General features: G+C 32.8%; 2 protein-coding genes and 1 long non-coding RNA gene across 4 annotated transcripts in view; 2 read left to right on the top strand and 1 right to left on the bottom strand.

Moving 5' to 3' along the window:
• Positions 1 to 5,478: 5,478 nt before the first annotated feature.
• Positions 5,479 to 17,320, top strand: part of LOC145976189 (homeodomain-only protein) — a 39,757-nt gene continuing 27,915 nt past the window's right edge. The window contains exon 1 of the mRNA XM_083107224.1: positions 5,479 to 5,611. The gene's annotated coding sequence lies outside the window, so the exon portion shown is untranslated. The remainder of the gene's footprint in view (positions 5,612 to 17,320) is intronic.
• LOC145976199 (uncharacterized) lies at positions 6,731 to 8,144 on the bottom strand. Of its 2 annotated transcripts, none has more exons than XR_014440214.1 (3): positions 7,925 to 8,144; positions 7,611 to 7,834; positions 6,731 to 7,447 (listed from the first exon to the last, which is right to left on the bottom strand). It is a non-coding gene; the product is annotated as an uncharacterized LOC145976199 (long non-coding RNA). The 2 variants fall into 2 exon arrangements; XR_014440212.1 differs by having other exon boundaries at positions 6,751 to 7,249; positions 7,925 to 8,142.
• Positions 12,592 to 17,087, top strand: LOC145976187 (uncharacterized). The gene has a single exon (XM_083107201.1). The coding sequence runs from the start codon at positions 12,856 to 12,858 to the stop codon at positions 13,798 to 13,800; it is 945 nt and encodes a 314-aa protein (XP_082963327.1). The 5' UTR covers positions 12,592 to 12,855; the 3' UTR covers positions 13,801 to 17,087.

Below are 17,320 nucleotides of genomic sequence, written 5' to 3'. Positions count from 1 at the left end.
ACGATTAATTACAATTAGTAAAATACGATTAATTACCATAGTCTAATACGTGGGACATTTTGCATGATATTCTCGATCGCGGAATAATCATATGAAATTCGCACTTTATTATATCATAAGAGCAACATTTATACGAGATTAAAATTAATAATATAGCAGTAATAAGCAGAACGAGTAGCACTAGTACTGTTGATGTATGTATATACAGGGTATCGCAGACCACCCGTATCAGCCGAATATCTCAAAAACTGAGCGCGGCAGACAAAAATATTTCAGACAAAAGTTGTAAGGTTCCAAGTAATGCATTACATGGCGATATCAGTTTGACTTTGAAGAGTTATTTGAAGGTCACGTGAAGGTCACCGTCAATTTCTTAAATGGAACTCCCTATTTTTTATTACATATTCTTATAGCTTATCTCAAGGGCTTTCCAAAACACTATAATAAAATATTTTTCCCTCAAGTACTTTTTGAGTTATGAGGCTTGAAATCATTTCTTAATTTTACATAAACCGTAAAATATCTTGTAAAATATTCATTTTTCGATTATCTTACCTTCATACTTTTATGTATAAAATAATGAGAGGAATCAATTGGTGTAAAGAAAACACATAGTTATTTTTAAGAAAAAATATGTAATTTGCAATTAACAATCATAAAGAAAACACATAATTGTTTCGAAAAAAAAAATATAATTTGCAATTACCAATTACATTTTTTTTCTTAAAAATAACTATGTGTTTTCTTTACACCAATTGATTCCTCCCATTATTTTGTACATAAAAGTATTAAGATAAGATAATCGAAAAATGAATATTTTACAAGATATTTTACAGTTTATGTAAAATTAAGAAATTACTTCAAGCCTCATAACTCGGAAAGTACTTAATGAAAACTAACTTAATTGTAGTGTTTTGGAAAGCTCTCGAGATGAGTTAGAAGAATATGCAAAAGCATATAGGGTGTCCCGTTTAAAAAGTTGGAGGTGACCTTCACGTGACTTTCAGCTGACTCTTCAAGGTCAAACTAATGACACCGTCTCATGTCCCCCTTGAAACCATATAACTTTTGTCTGAAATGTTTTTTTCTACAATCAGAATTAAAAAAGTTATTCGGGGTGATCGTTTAAAATGGGACACCCTGTATATACATAAAATACAAATCTCGTAATATCAAAAATTAAAGTAATGAAAAATCGTGATACAATTATTGTTTAATTAATAATTAATTTATACTTGCTTTTTAGAAAAATTTAATCAAAAGATACTTGTTAATTATAATAATTATAACGAATTATGTTGCAATATTAGTCACAATCGGGTTGGAAAAAGAATTTAATAATATACGAAGCGTTTCGCACACTACTATTTTATTATTCGAGTGTCACCGTGCGAATGACGACAAAACCGCGACATATATAGCGCGCTTGCTATACATCGCCAAGGCCAAACATGATATTATTGATAATTCTCTGCCGAAATATTTTACGTACTACATATACATATACGCGGAATTTTAAATTATAGAGGTATATTTTATTTTAAATTAATTATTAAACGATTGATGTATCATGAAACTTTTTGTTATGCTAATGATTTGAATTTATTTGATTGTTTTACCGCGCTTTTCCGAAGTCAAATTTTATAATATTTAGTTTTGCATTTTAAAAGACTGACTTAGAGCGAGCTAAATAAATAAATAAATAAATAAATAAATGATGTTGAGAGAAGAAAAAGAAGACATATAAATAAATAAATAAATAATAGTGTGAAAAGAGAGAACGTACTAATATTTTTATATAATAAATTATTATTAATTAAATTATTTATATTTTTATTTATATTATTTATATTATTTATATTATTTATATTATATATATTATCAGAGAGACATATATGTTACCCTCTGAGAACATTCGTGAACATTGGCTTTGTAGTTCATGTCCACGTTTTTAATGTCCACAGAGGGAGTATCGCTTCCAGGGATCACTTAAAAGCGGACTATGACATCTCTCAGTCTTCTCCACTGAAATATATACTAACTGGAATGAGCGCTGGCGTACAAAACTATTGTCTTCGTGCGTGACGAGAGAGAAGTCCCAAGTTCCTCGGTTATCTTTGTCTAACTTACATTGTGGTCAAGAGTGGGGAGGATAGCATGCAGTCCGAGCAAAAAGTCATAACATCAGAACACTGAAATATATAAGTTACAGTGTAGCTAATAAAGACTTTAATAATTTTGATTCAGACTGTATTAAACAAGGACAGAGCGATACGAGAAACACCTTGACATGCTCTCTCTCGTCACGCACCGACAGGCCCAGCGCTCATTCCAGTTAGTATATATTTCAGTGGTCTTCTCTCTGATCTTAAGTAAGGTTTGAAAATGTTATACGGCGTCTACAATGAAATTTTAAGGCGTAAAACTTAAGAAATTGACCAATCACAGTCGAGTATTTTCTTTATACTTGACTGTGATTCATTGAACTATATATAAACTGGAAATGGGAACTGCCATTGTAAATACATAAGCGGACAGCGAGCCTGAGATAGATAGATGTTCAGAGCAGGGTGTCCCGCTCACACGTATATACGCACATGCGCAAATCTTGGACAGTACAAGCAGATCTAAAAGGATAAAATGAGACACCATGCCCTGAAGATTGTTCTTTCTCGGCTTGCGAGAAGCTCTTCAGTTCCCATTCCAGGAAACTGTATACAGGGTGTAACTGAAAAAGCGCCCACGGAGCAAATAGCGTTATTCCTGATTAAAAATCGAGTCGAAAAGTCCTGAACTATTTTTTTCTATAATGCTTAATAAAGCGGTAATTATTGAGTAAAGTTGCGCCAATAAGCACCGACCTTTAGTGTCTCCTTGTCGAAATTTTCTTTAAGGAAACGCTTTTTTTATAACTTCCTTTATATTTTTAAAAAAGGTAAAATATTTAGAAATCCTATAGATTAATTTAGTTGAAATAAGTTTAATAATTAAATTTAAATTATAACGTATAAAGAAAGTTATTTCCACTAGTTATGATTCTGTAAATGTATTTTTAAACAAAGCGTTTCAAAGTATTTAAATATATTCGTCTAATTTGTATAATTATTCAATTCGTATTTAAAGTCAAATCAATAGTTCCCTTGAAATACTTTATTTTTGCTATTACCTAAATTATTTATATTTTAATCGTATTTATTCTAAGTCTAAATTTCTAAAGTCTAAATTTAACTTCTAATGCACATGTGCGTAAGTCCTTATATACTTAAAAGGGTAATTGGAGGGAGTACATTTTTAATTAACTAAATAATCGTATGGAATAAGAACGGTAAGAAATTACTATAATTAATATATTAAGTGTTAGAATATATATATATATATACATATGTACATATTAAAATTAAAATTAATAATAGTATAGTTAATAATAATAAGTAAAATTGAATTATAAGGCTAATATTACATTTGTCGTATGACAAATTTTTTAAGCATATTGATTGGCTGCGGGATAGTAATTTTTTGATTCTTTAGAAACTTTCTATCCCGCAGCCAATCAATATGCTTAAAAAATTTGTCATACGACAAATGTAATATTAGCCTAAGTAATGGCTATCACACATAAAATTCCATAAGCACGTAAAACGTAAGTGTAAGAAAATCGACCAAACACGGTCGAATATTGGCTCCTTGAAGGGGCCAATACTCGACCATGATTGGTCGATTTCCTTACGCTTATGTTTTACGTGCTTATAGAATTTTATGTGTGATGGCCATAAGCGTCGTCTGAGGTCCATATTTTGAATCCTCTTTTAACGATAAAAGTGCCTCTAAAAGTGGCTTATAAGCCTTTTAATTGGCTATAAGCCACTTTAAGAGGCACTTTTATCGATAAAAGAGGATTCAGAATATGGACCAAAGTATTAAGAGAATACTCGACTGTGATTGGTCAATTTTTTAAGTCTTACGCCTTAAGGCCGGCGTCCCATGGAGCGGAAATATTCAGCGGAACGGAAAGTGCGGAGCCAGGGCGACCAATCACAGTCATTCCGTTTTTTTTGTTTTTTCTATGGCTGTGATTGGCCGCGTTGGCTCCGCGCATTCCGTTCCGCTGAATATTTCCGCTCCATGGGACTTCAGCCTAAAGGCTTTCGCACATGAAATTCCATAAGCACGTAAGACATAAGCGTAAGGAAATCGACCAATCACGGTCGAGTTTTGACCCCTTGGAGGGGCTAATACTTGACCGTGATTGGTCGATTTCCTTACGTTTACGTCTTACGTGCTTATGGAATTTCATGTGTGATGGCCATTAGTCTCCTTAAAATCTCATTGTAGACGCCGCATTATAGAATTGAATATCCATTCTTATTCCATAGATATAGTAAAGAAATAAGATGGGTAAGTGAATCGCAACCACGGTCTTACATACAGGTCTGGAAACTCAGGCCTTTTTTAGTGGTGGGGGAGGTCTCACTTAGTGTGTCCGTTTTTCGACTAGAAGTCGCAATACGAGCGAGAGAGACAGAGATAGACGGCAGTAGTCGTTCTCTCTCTAACATACGTCTAAATGCGACTTCTAGATCGCAGCGAACCTAGCAGGCAAACTGTGAACTCCCGAAAAACGGACACACTAAGTGAGACCTCCCCCACCACCGGAGTTTCCAGACCTGTATGTAAGACACGGTCTTACTACTGCCGTCTATCTCTGTCTCTCTCGCTCGTATTGCGACTTCTAGTCGAAAAACGGACACACTAAGTGAGACCTCCCCCACCACTAAAAAAGGCCTGAGTTTCCAGACCTGTATGTAAGACCGTGATATAAGACCGTGATCGCAACTAAATCTAGGAATTTTAAGATGACGGGACGTCACACAGGTTTCTTTCTGATAAAACCAAACTAAGGGCCTCCGCACAAGGTGTTCCGTAACGCATTACGTTACGTTAAGTATTGATCGTAAATTTAACTCCGTACGTAAACTAAAACTTCAGTCAACGCACAGAAAAAATCGTAACTTAGGGCCACTTCAACCAACTCCGATTAACTCTAATCGTTGATTAAAGGGTTGCCAACATGACAAAATAATTCAGTGTGACCAATTGTATTTCTAACAATATACAGAGAGAAGTCAATATAATTGTAGAAATACAGTATATCGTCAGAAATACAATTGGTCACACTGAATTATTTTGTCATGTTGGCAACCCTTTAATCAACGATTAGAGTTAATCGGAGTTGGTTGAAGTGGCCCTAAAAGACATATCTTTACGTTACGATTTTTTCTGTGCGTTGACTGAAGTTTAAGTTTACGTACGGAGTTAAATTTACGATCAATACTTAACGTAACGTAATGCGATACGGAACACCTGGTGTGGAGGCCCTAATTCCTTTTTAGTTCTAAACGAGTGCGTCCACATGCACTTCTATCTATTTTGTAATTAATGACTAAAAAATATATAAGGAAGGCCTCTCTACTCTTCCTTTTCCGCCGTGAATCTTTGAAGCAGATACATGTGTTTTCTCGAGTGCGAAATTCCTCATTTCCATCAAAAAGTAATAAAAGTTTTCCATAAACATGATATATCTCAAGAAATATAAATATTCCTAAACACACAGGTAAGCTTTTCTCTCTTTTATATTTATTATTATTAATTATTTATTATATAATTATATATATGTATCTGTATATATAATTATATAATTATATATATATATATATATATATATATATATATATATATATATATAATTTTAAATATTTTAAAACGAATAGGAATAGGCAAAAATTACATCTAATACAAAATTGAATCTTAAATTATTTATTATTTTCTCTGTTTTTTCTTTTTATAATGTAGTATCCCTTTCTTGAGCATACAATGCACGCTCCTTCATATATCATTACTTATATAATAAATAATTTAAAATTCAATTTTGTTACATGTAATTTTTGCCTATTCCTATTCATTTTAAAATATTTGAAATAATGAGTTAATAAAAAAAATTGGAAAAAAAGATATGCTGGGAATCGTACCAGAGTTCCAGCTCTCCGACCGATACCGCCTTAATTACTCCCCAGTCGACACAATTACGTGTTCACTATATAACAGCTATACATTTCAATATCACATTTTATATAACGTGAAAGTTGCTGCAATGTTGTAGTTATATTATAATTTCGCCCCTTTTCAAAAGTAACGGTGATGATACATTTATGTTACAAATACATAACCGAAAAACATAGTTGCTATATATATGTTACATACTTACTTGAAAATACTGCAACCAAGGAATAACATTAATGAAACATATATAATACATAACATATATATAAATAAGATATATACCATTAATAAAACATATATATAACATACGTAAATAAGATATAATTGTAATAAGACGATGTAACGTTTATAAGGCTGATGGCAGAGAACAAGACGTAAGCGCTTACATCTGTCGTAGTCGTAGACATAAAGTAAAGCAGAACAAAACATATACGTACGTCGTGAGAGGCTCTTGTGTGGATGCGGTTACATATACGCTTTTCTCTGCCTTACTTTACGTTAACAACCACGACAGATGTAAACGCTTACGTCTTGTTCTCTGCCATCAGCCTATTAAAGGAAAAATAATTGTTACGATGTTATTGATAAAATACTTTATTTCTTAAAATTTATAGTATTTTTTAAAAATACTTAAAATTATAATGCACAATATTAATATATTAACATTGAGACATAATATAATTATCACAAACAAAAAAAATTATTATATCATGAGAATTTCTTGTACTTAAAGCACTTAAGTATCACAATACATCACAATACAATGTAATTAAAGAATAGTAACTCATCTATTGTTAATTTTTTAGAAAAGTGAAATCTCAAGAAATTATAAAAAAACAGACAAATAATAATCATTACATTAATACATATACTATAAACCCCTATTATTTCATTACATTAATACATATACTATAAACCCCTATTTTCTTTAACGCACGAGTTGCAGAGAAGCTTTAAAAAATATATAATTCTAATACCGGAAACCAGTACATTCTGAGTTAATGTAATTGAGCAAATATTTTTCTTGATATTATTGCACGCTTTTCTTATCCTTGCTATCTATATTTCTAATGTTGGTCCTTATTTTTTCTCGCAGCTCGTTGCTTTGTGAAGCGAAACCATTCTGCAGCAATGTCTTCAAATTCAATTTCTTTTAACAATTCATGAGACGAAGCAACGGCTTCGTTAATTTCTGTAATTATTCGTAAATCATGAACAGCATAATTGTTTTTCTTCCCTTTCCATGTAACATATTTAGAATGCTTTTTAAATTTCTTTTATTACATGTATTTTTGTAACACGTTCGAACATGAATTCAATTCATATATTTCAAAAGTAACTTTCCTAATCCTGAACAATATAGGCTACGTTCCGATATTCACTGCCAGTACTGAAATTTATAGTGTACGTGACGTAAACTATAGATTTTTAGTACTGGTAGTAAATATCGGAACGCAGCCATAATAAAATGCGGACTTACTAAAATTTATTAATACATTTTTATCTTATGTTACTGTTAATCATAATAATATATAGCTCAAATGTATATTTACCTTATCTCAATTTGAGCCGATGTGTTAATTAGCGTTATTTCTGCTATTCTGCTTCTTTTCTTTGAGATTACTCCCGATATTACTTTTGAATGTCCATAAAATTATTAATTAAAGTTTAAAGTATGCCAGATAATATATGGCACGTGCTATATAAATCTTAGCGCGGCGAGAGAGAGGTTAGACCACACTAATCCTCGATAATTTGAGGAATCGCAGATATAATGCTGCAAATAATAACAGCAATCTAATATTAAACACAAAAGGCTTTCCTTTTTACATTTAAAAATAAATGCACTGATAATAAAATAACTTACCTATTAAAAAGTTTTCTATATGGTATAGGAAGTAACGACAAGCCAAAACGGAAAGAACAAAAGATCCAACGCCACGGACGATTGTAATAAAGGTTGCGTTCCGAAATTCACTGTCAGTAATGATAATCTACAATATATGTAACATAAACTATAGATTTACAATACTGGCAGTGAATTTTGGAACGCAGCCATAATATAACATCTATGTAGTTTCAACGTTTAAATTCTATATAAAAATAATATTATCATATAACTGATTAATGATATCGATTTTACGTTGCTGCAATATCATACTGCAATATTGGTTATATATTGAAGCACCACATGCTTGTTATGTAAATAATATGTTGCATTCGTACATTTATATTACATAACAGGAAGCGATAAATAGAAGTAACTGTGATATAAATATCACAAAACATTTGTTATATAAAGTATTACTCCCAAGTTATATAGCAGTAACAAATTGTGTCGACTGGGTCACCTACCCAGTGAGAAAGCTAATATCAATTCGATGTCGAATTGATATCAATACCGTCAGAATATATCAATATGCCACATAGAATGCAAACATCAACGAATTTTTAAATTTCGATCTTTTCTCGATATACATATGTCTGTAAGATTTATATTTTAAAATATAATTAAGAGTCGCTTCAAACATTTTTTTACTCGAATTTATGAATATTTTTGAACGTAACCAAGCTAATTTTTCAAAAATTGTTATAATTAGTACTAAAGCTTGTAAAATCAATTATATTTTAAAATATAAATCTTACAGAGATATATCGAGAAAAGATCGAAATTGAAAATTCGTTGATGTTTGCATTCTATGTGGCACATTGATATATTCTGACGGTATTGATATCGATTCGACATTGAATTGATATTAGCTTTCTCACTGGGTAGTCATGCTCAACTTAAAATTTCTGTCTTATTTCACGGCCTTATATAGTGCTCGTGAAACTTTAAATGCTTTTTTTCTCGAAATCGATTGAGTAGTGCGTCTTACTACTTTACATAATTATAGTTATATATTAAGTACTATACACTCACACAAAGTTTTTCATTAAAATCGATGACCCGGATGTCGTGTATTCTCCTTGTTAGATCTAGCGTTAAGTCAATCGCGATTTCTGCACGATTTGATTTCAATTTTAATTGATTTTAATTTTTAACTTGTTTTTCAATGTCAATCCATCTGAAATTAATTTCAATTTTAATCTCGACATAACTTTAATTTTTTTTAGTGACAAAATATTTTTATATATTTATTATTCTATCTCAAAGAATTTAGTAAATTTCTTTAATTACATACATAAATACAGGATGTATCTGAAATGATACACTAAACTTTAGGGGCGTATTCTAGAGGTCAAAATAAGACTTTTTTTCTTATGAACATGGGTCCGCAAATGAACCCCCCTCTGAGCTAAAATTCGAAAATGTGTGAAATTGACCAAACACTCGCAACGCAAATTTATTTATCTCTCAAGAGAGGGTGATAGGTAACGTCAAAACCTTTTTTTTTCTGAAATACAACCAATTTTTAATTTTTTCCCCAAACTTTAGGGGCCTCTAGCTCGGAGGGGGGTTCATTTGCGGACCCATGTTCATAGGAAAAATAGTCTTATTTTGACCTCTAGAATACGCTCCTAAAGTTTAGTGCATCATTTCAGATACACCCTGTATATTGTAATGTCGCCAAGAAATAATTTAGACTAGATATTAAATACTGAAACATTTTAAAAAACACTCAATAAATATGTTAATTTTTTTATATTATATTTTATACTTTTTTATTTTTTTATATTGTTCAAAGTTTATTAACGTCATGAAATCCTGTCTTTCCCAAATTACGTGCAACGCGCGAAAGGTAAGACCTCGTGTTTGCCGCCGCACGAGTCCACGAGATATTCATCGTTGGTGAGACAAAGTCAAAGCAATCGATTGTTGATCCTGATTGTTGTCTGACTCATCTCGTTGGAATCTCATTTTTAGTTCAGATAGTAGTATATCTGAGTAGTCCGGATACGAACCATATCACGGACATGAACCATTTACTACGTTTGTTATCGAGCGTAACGACGTAGTTTATGTCCACTTTCTCAGGGGGCGCATCAGGACATGCGTCCGGAAGCGGGATGGCCGTTCTCAGGTTTCTCTCTGGCAGTATACAGGGTGATTCTGAACAAACATTTGTCTTTAAAATATCAAATTCTTGAACGAATTCTAAGACGATTTTTCCTCTTGCAAAATTTTGCCCGGAGCTTAGTTTCTATGAAGGAAAATAGTTAACTAATTACGGAACGAGTACGAGAGGTAGGCAGGAACGGCGCGATATAGGTGATTACGTGGGGCCCTCGCCGCGATCAGCTGATTGCTATACGCGATGAGCACGGTCTTACATACAGGTCTGGAAACTCCGGTGGTGGGGGAGGTCTCACTTAGTGTGTCCGTTTTTCGGGAGTTCACAGTTTGCCTGCTAGGTTCGCTGCGATCTAGAAGTCGCATTTAGACGTATGTTAGAGAGAGAACGACTACTGCCGTCTATCTCTGTCTCTCTCGCTCGTATTGCGACTTCTAGTCGAAAAACGGACACACTAAGTGAGACCTCCCCCACCACTAAAAAAGGCCTGAGTTTCCAGACCTGTATGTAAGACCGTGGCGATGAGTATAGCAATCAGTGTGTGTGTGTGTGTGTGTGTGAGAGAGAATGTGCAATTTTGTTTTGCATTTTTCAAAGTCTATCTTTCGTCATTTCCCAGTAAGCAAAATGTTAGCAGGTTGACAGTAGATGACAGCAAATTCGATCAAAATCCCACACCAGAACCGTGGCCATCTGTGTCCGCATTAAGCTTTTGTATTGGCGACAGAGTCTGTAAAACATAACCTGTCACAAACTGTCGGCAGAAACCGAACAGGATCTGCGCATGCAACCTGATGACAAATTGACAGCAGAAACTGACCCATACAGCACAGAAACTTGCATCAACATTGCTGCAATGTTACAATATTGCTCACTGCAGTGTAATGTTGCAGAAATAATGCAGAGACATTATTTTGTAATATTACTTTGGCAATGTTGCAGCAATGTTTTAACATAGCGAAAATGTATAATATGTGTTTCTTTTCTTGCCGCTACGCGGCGACACCCAATTTAACTAACTCGTATTCGAATTCATCTAAGATGGATATAAGGTCTACAAAGGATTAATGTAGTAATTATATTTCTTGTCTTGTGTCAGTTTAATATCTGATAAACTGATTTGGTTTACTTAATATTCTGAATCCTAATGAGGGATCTAGATTATTAAACAAATAATTTGTTTAATAATCTGGATCCTTCATTCGGTTTCAGAATATTAAACAGATTTTTCTTAATTGAATGGGTAAATAGGAAATAATTCATTTATTGCACGTATTAAAATATTCTGGTATCGAATGTATGTAAAATAATTGTATGTATATTATTGAGATAAATATTTAAGAAACATCTAATAAAAAAGACCAATAGATGTTTTTTTAAAGGCATTTTTTCCTATCTTTTTTAAACTTTTTTTATATTTTCAAAGTTTATTTATTAAATTTAAAACGGTGTCTGCATTTGTAGCAAAACGCGTTTTAATATTACAAATACGTTGCACCGTAACATTGCTACAATCTTACATTGCAATATTCCTAAAAGCGGACATTTTAACGTTGCTGTAATCCCACAACAATGATGCAGCAACATTTTGCAGTGAATTTGCAACGTTGCAATATCGCGGTGAAAGATTGCTGCAATGTGTATGCAATCTTTGTGTGCTGTATGGGGAACAAGATTTACGTTTACTTTTATTAATGTTATATAAATGCAACAAAATTGATTATTACAGGTGCTAAATAAGAATATTATCGGCAAATTAATTACAGTTTTCTTCTAATATGACATATATGTCATATGTTATATCGTAATATATGTTAATGTAATATATGTTATATCTCATATAGCAAAGGACTAATTTAATTTAATTAAATTAATAATAAAGTAAATGATAAAAGTAAATTTAACTTGTAAAACGAGATATAATTTATTTAGAATTAAATTCTTGCTTTATGTCTCAAATAAGCAGTACATGAATAATTTCCCATTTATCATATTGATTCCAATCAGTTTAATATTCTGAATCTCATCTGCTTGTATCAGATATCAGAAATTAAAGTGATAGAAATTAAAATGATAATTACTATATTCTTTTATTAATAATTGCGACTTTATATATATTTCTGACAGAAATTAAATTACTAGAAAGTACAGCTCACATAGCAGTAAGCGAAAGAATTATTGAATCATGCAAACCCCGTTCCGTTTCTGCCTTCAATTTGCTATCAGAGATTGTGTGCGCAGATCCTGCTCGATTTTTGTTATCAATTTGCTATCAAATTGCGCCGCACAGTTAAATTTCTGCCATTAATCTGTCGTCAGTTATATTTTCAGGCTTTACTCGATTTCTGCCGATAAATTGACATCAAATTTGGCTATCTGGGTTTGTAAAACATTTTTTGTAACTCAAATTTGATTCTTTTAATTTTTAAGAGGATATTCAAGATTTAAATGGAGCTTTGTTTCATCTCAATATGATGATTTTTTGCTAATTTATCGCTATTGAATCCCCCCGAAAGGGTCTCCACCTTGATGTGGTGGAGGGGCTTACGGTCGCATCCGAGGGCCACCCGCTTAGGAGTGATACTGGGTGCGATTAACGAAGAGAGACCCCCCAAGCTAAGGTGTTTGTGACCGTGCCGACAGCTGCGTGGCGCAGGGGATGTTGCGTCGCGAACGGTCCCCCCGGATACCGGGCGTCCTCCGGGTGTATTTAGCCAAGCCCCAGCCATTCGCGGCTCTGGCTGGGTGAGATCGCACATCCGCGGTGCTCGTGGGAACAAAAATGAATTCTACAAATCAACCAATTCTACCAAACAATCAATCCGATGTCAACAAAGTCCTTCAGGGCGTGGTTTCTTTAAGAAGCGAACGGCTAGAGGAATCCAACTCAAGGACGGGCTCGACCGAAAATTCTCCTAAAGTCCGAGTTAGATACAGCGGAGCAGCCAGGCGACGCTACAAAAAACAACAACTTCAGAGAGAGAAGGAGGCTGCCCAAACTTCTCCTATTGAAGTTGTCCCAAATTCTGAGACTGGAGAAGATGAGGCTCCAGCTGTAACATCTAAACGTGCTCGGCCGGAGCTCAGTACCCCCAGCCCCACTGACATTCAGGGCAAACGACCCAAGATCTCAGATCAAGAATCCTATGCGCCTAAAGGTTTTGTCAAACTAGCCCTCACTTTAGAGGGCTATCCTGATAAAAGACTAGGAGCTGGAGAATGTAGCATGACCAGGAAACTAATCAGGAAGCGTATCCTCGAGCTTCCCGAGGATACAAAAGCCCCCACATTCTCCGGCTCCTGGGAGAGAGACGGCGCTTTAGTGTTTACTTGCGTCGATGAGCAATCTGGGGACTGGCTCAAAAACCTTTCCTCCGACTTAAAGTTGGGAGAAAATTCCCTACGTGTGCTGTCGGTCGATGAGCTGCCAAAGCGTCATCGAGTGGTGGTGCACGTGGAAGAACCAGACGTATCTGCCGAGGAGACCTTGAGGCTCCTCGGCAAACAAAATACGGGCCTGGCGACCAATGATTGGATCGTCATCAGGGGGAGCGAAAGTAGGGATGCTACGAGCACCCACTTCACCTGTCTGATTGGCGATCCATCACTGGAAGCCCTGAAGGCCTGCAATTTCAGACCTTTCTGCGGTCTTGGACGGGCAACCGTAAGGTTGCTCGAAAAAGAGGATTCCGAATCTGTTAAGGAGACTGTTGAGGAGGTTATCTAATTATGACAGTCTCCGTAGTCCCTTTTACTCAAATTTACTTACATCACAGCAAAGACGCCTCGGCTATTCTTGCCAGGAGCATCCCTGCGTTGCACACGCATTGCTATTATTCAGGAACCATGGCTGTTAAATAATGCCCTTAAAGGTTCGAGCGGCTATGCAATCATTTTCAAAGTCTGTTCAAACCGCAAACTGAAAATTTGCATTGCGGTTAAAGATAAAGGTTTTAATGCTATTTTCCCCGCTCAGTTATGAGGATTTAACAGTCATCTAGACGAGCGTCAATCTAAAGGAGGGAGGGTCAATGGAACTACTCATAGGGTCGACTTACATGCCCTATGATTCCTGCGATCTACCATCTCGGAAGAAAATTAAAAATCTGATCGAGCCTACGCTGAAGAAAAAGGGTTCAACTTCTTTTGGGTTGCGACGCAAACTCCCATCATATTGATTGGGGGAGCTCAGATATCTGTCCGAGAGGAGAAAGCCTACACAAGCCTGACTTCATCTTAGACTTGGGACTTATCAATCCTCAACTTATTATCCTCACAGAAGCACGGAACTTTCATAGACGCTAGAAGACATTACGATTTGTACTAAGGGCGTGTCTGACCTGATAGGAGATTGGAGGGTCTTAGATGAACCTTCAGTATCTGATCATAGGCAGATACGTCTTACTCTCCTTATCAACTTTGTTCACGTGGAGGCGGAACTCCAGGAAGACGGATTGGGATAGGTTGGATCTGAAGGCCAGATTAGCCGTTGTCCCGACCAGATTCCATACCAGGGATTCCATGCCAAAATGGATACATTGACAACCGGCAACTGTGAGTGGAGGGGATTACAGACATGTGAGCATAAGCGTACGTGTGAGCTCGACGCTTCATTCGTATGATGTTAGCCGACGATTAACTCAATTTAAAAAAAATAAAATATGAAATCGTTTGTATTTAATTTGTAGATTATTGTAGTACAATCATTTTCGTTTATTAGTTTATAATTAATTTTTAATTAATTATTTAATTATAGGTCATGAAACTAGCCGACATATATTATAAAATAACTTTTTCTTTTTTAATTAATTGTATTTTGTTAGAGTTTTGTGGTAAAGCTAAAAAGTTTTGTAGTTTCTTTAAATTGTTTATAATTAATAAATACGTTTGTTAAATTGTGTATCTAATCGACAATTAATCAACAATAACTGCTCTTCTGGTTGTTGAGGGAAGAATTCGTTAGTCCATATTGTCAATTGGCCAATTAAGCACTAGAATCTCGTGATTGGTCAATCATGTTACTAAGCATCGATTGTTGTAGCAGTGTAATTTATTAGTGGATGTGTATTTTAAAATATTTACAAGTTTTTTGCAATATTTATATAAATTATATAATTATATATTAATTATATATTATATGTAATTTGCAATTAACAATTACATATTTTTTCTTAAAAACAACTATGTGTTTTCTTTTTAATTTCTAATATAATCTCAACAAGGGAAGAATATAATAAACAGATATGCAGAATATACATATAATAGATTATTTGAAATTGGAGAAGTAAATGTATGCATGCGTGCGTGTGAAGGAGAATAGACTATTTACTTTTTATCTAAAGTAAAAAATCAAGATTTTTATATAAATTAAAAATCAATACGCAAATATGTTTTATAAATAAAAATACATATAATTTATATAAATTATTTTATTTATTTAATGTAACCAACTATATATCGATTACTAATATTTTATATGAACTAATTCTATATAACTACGATGTAACAATGATAATTTTATTAAATGTTTATAACATATGTTATTATATCCCAGTGAACATTGTTTATTGCAGTAATATAACGTGAAAATAATATACCGTAAATTAACTATATGATATAAAACTGCAATATATCATACGCATTATTTTGCAACATTACAATAGTAATATAACAAAATATATTATCACAATATAATATTGTTATATGCGTGTTTCTACTTACCCCAGCAAAACCAGACTTAACTAACTCATATTTAATTTCTCATTATGAATTGGACATAAAGTCTATAAAGGAGGTACTAACATAAGATCCAAAATCTCTATCTCTTTTTTGTTAGTATAATTTTTAATACAATCCCAACAAGGGATTCGAAATATTACATAAGTAATTTGAAATTGAATGGGTAAATAGGAAACAGTTATCAATTATTGCCTATTTGAAGCAAAAAATCGAAATAAATTTCTAAATAACCCATACAGCACAGAATATTGCAGTAATATTATTAATATTGTTGTAACATTGCAGCAACATTGCAATATTGCCACAATATTACTGTAATGTTCTGTGCTGTATGAGAAATTAAATCTTGATTCTTTTATAACTTAAATTATACATAATTTATTTTATATAATTTATTATATAATTTATATTTTTTTTATATAATTTATTATATATAATTTATTTTATTTGTTTAATTGACACTATATATAATCAATATTTTATATGAACTAATTTTATATGGAGTATAACTACGATTTTATAACAATATAACATCTTTTATATTACATGTTACATTTATGAGTGAGAAATTACAATTAACTATAGTAAGTTGTCGGTAACACATTAATGTATATTGCTTGTAATATTGCGTTTTATTGCTTTTATATAATATTAATATAATAGTGTTTATTAGTGTTTATTATATAGATTATATAGATTAATCAATAACTTGCCGGATATATATATATATATTACTTATAATATTTTATTGCTTTTATATTATATTAGTATGACAGTGGTAGTATGACAGTGTTTACAGAAAAATATATTAAATATGTTATCCTTCACTCAAAAAAATAATTTTTCTAAAATATCATATGTGAGAGAAATATACATTCTTCTTTTATATGAAAGAAATTAATATAGTAAGGTGCTTCTTCATATGATGTGCGTAGAAAATTATCGTACTTTCGCGCGATTAAAGTAATTCAGCCGACAGTGTGCATATGTGTGTTTATACATGTGAAACTAGCGGGTCAAGGATGGATTATCACGCGGACCCATTAGCCACGTGTCCAAGCCTAGATATTAAGAATTTGCGGTATGCGAATGCGTATTTTTGTATTTTTCTTGAAAATTATAAAATAAATTGTACATGTTGTGTAATACACACATATAAAAACGCAATCTTCTTTTGCAATATCTCTTTAAATAGTTCAAACCAACATATTTCTTATTACGTAATGTGTATAAGAGATGTATAAATCGATGTCAATAAAAACTAATTAAATTTAATTTGATTTGCTTGTTATTGAAACTTGTATATACAAGTTTAAAACTCGGAATATATCATAGAGGAATAAAAAAATGTGTACTTTGACTTGAAATTTTAGATTATAAATGTATTTCTGAAAGAAAAAATATATTTATGACAAATTTAATTAAATTTTAACTCATAACAAATTTATTTCGCTATATTTTGAATCGTAAATTTCGATGGGGAATCATTAATTATTTATATTAATTTA

This window comes from Camponotus vicinus, unplaced genomic scaffold (assembly GCF_025532165.1).
Source record: "Camponotus vicinus isolate PSW18456_S1 unplaced genomic scaffold, iyCamVici1.0 SCAF_1, whole genome shotgun sequence".
NCBI lineage: Eukaryota > Metazoa > Arthropoda > Insecta > Hymenoptera > Formicidae > Camponotus > Camponotus vicinus.
This window is presented reverse-complemented; position numbering and strand designations above follow the sequence as displayed.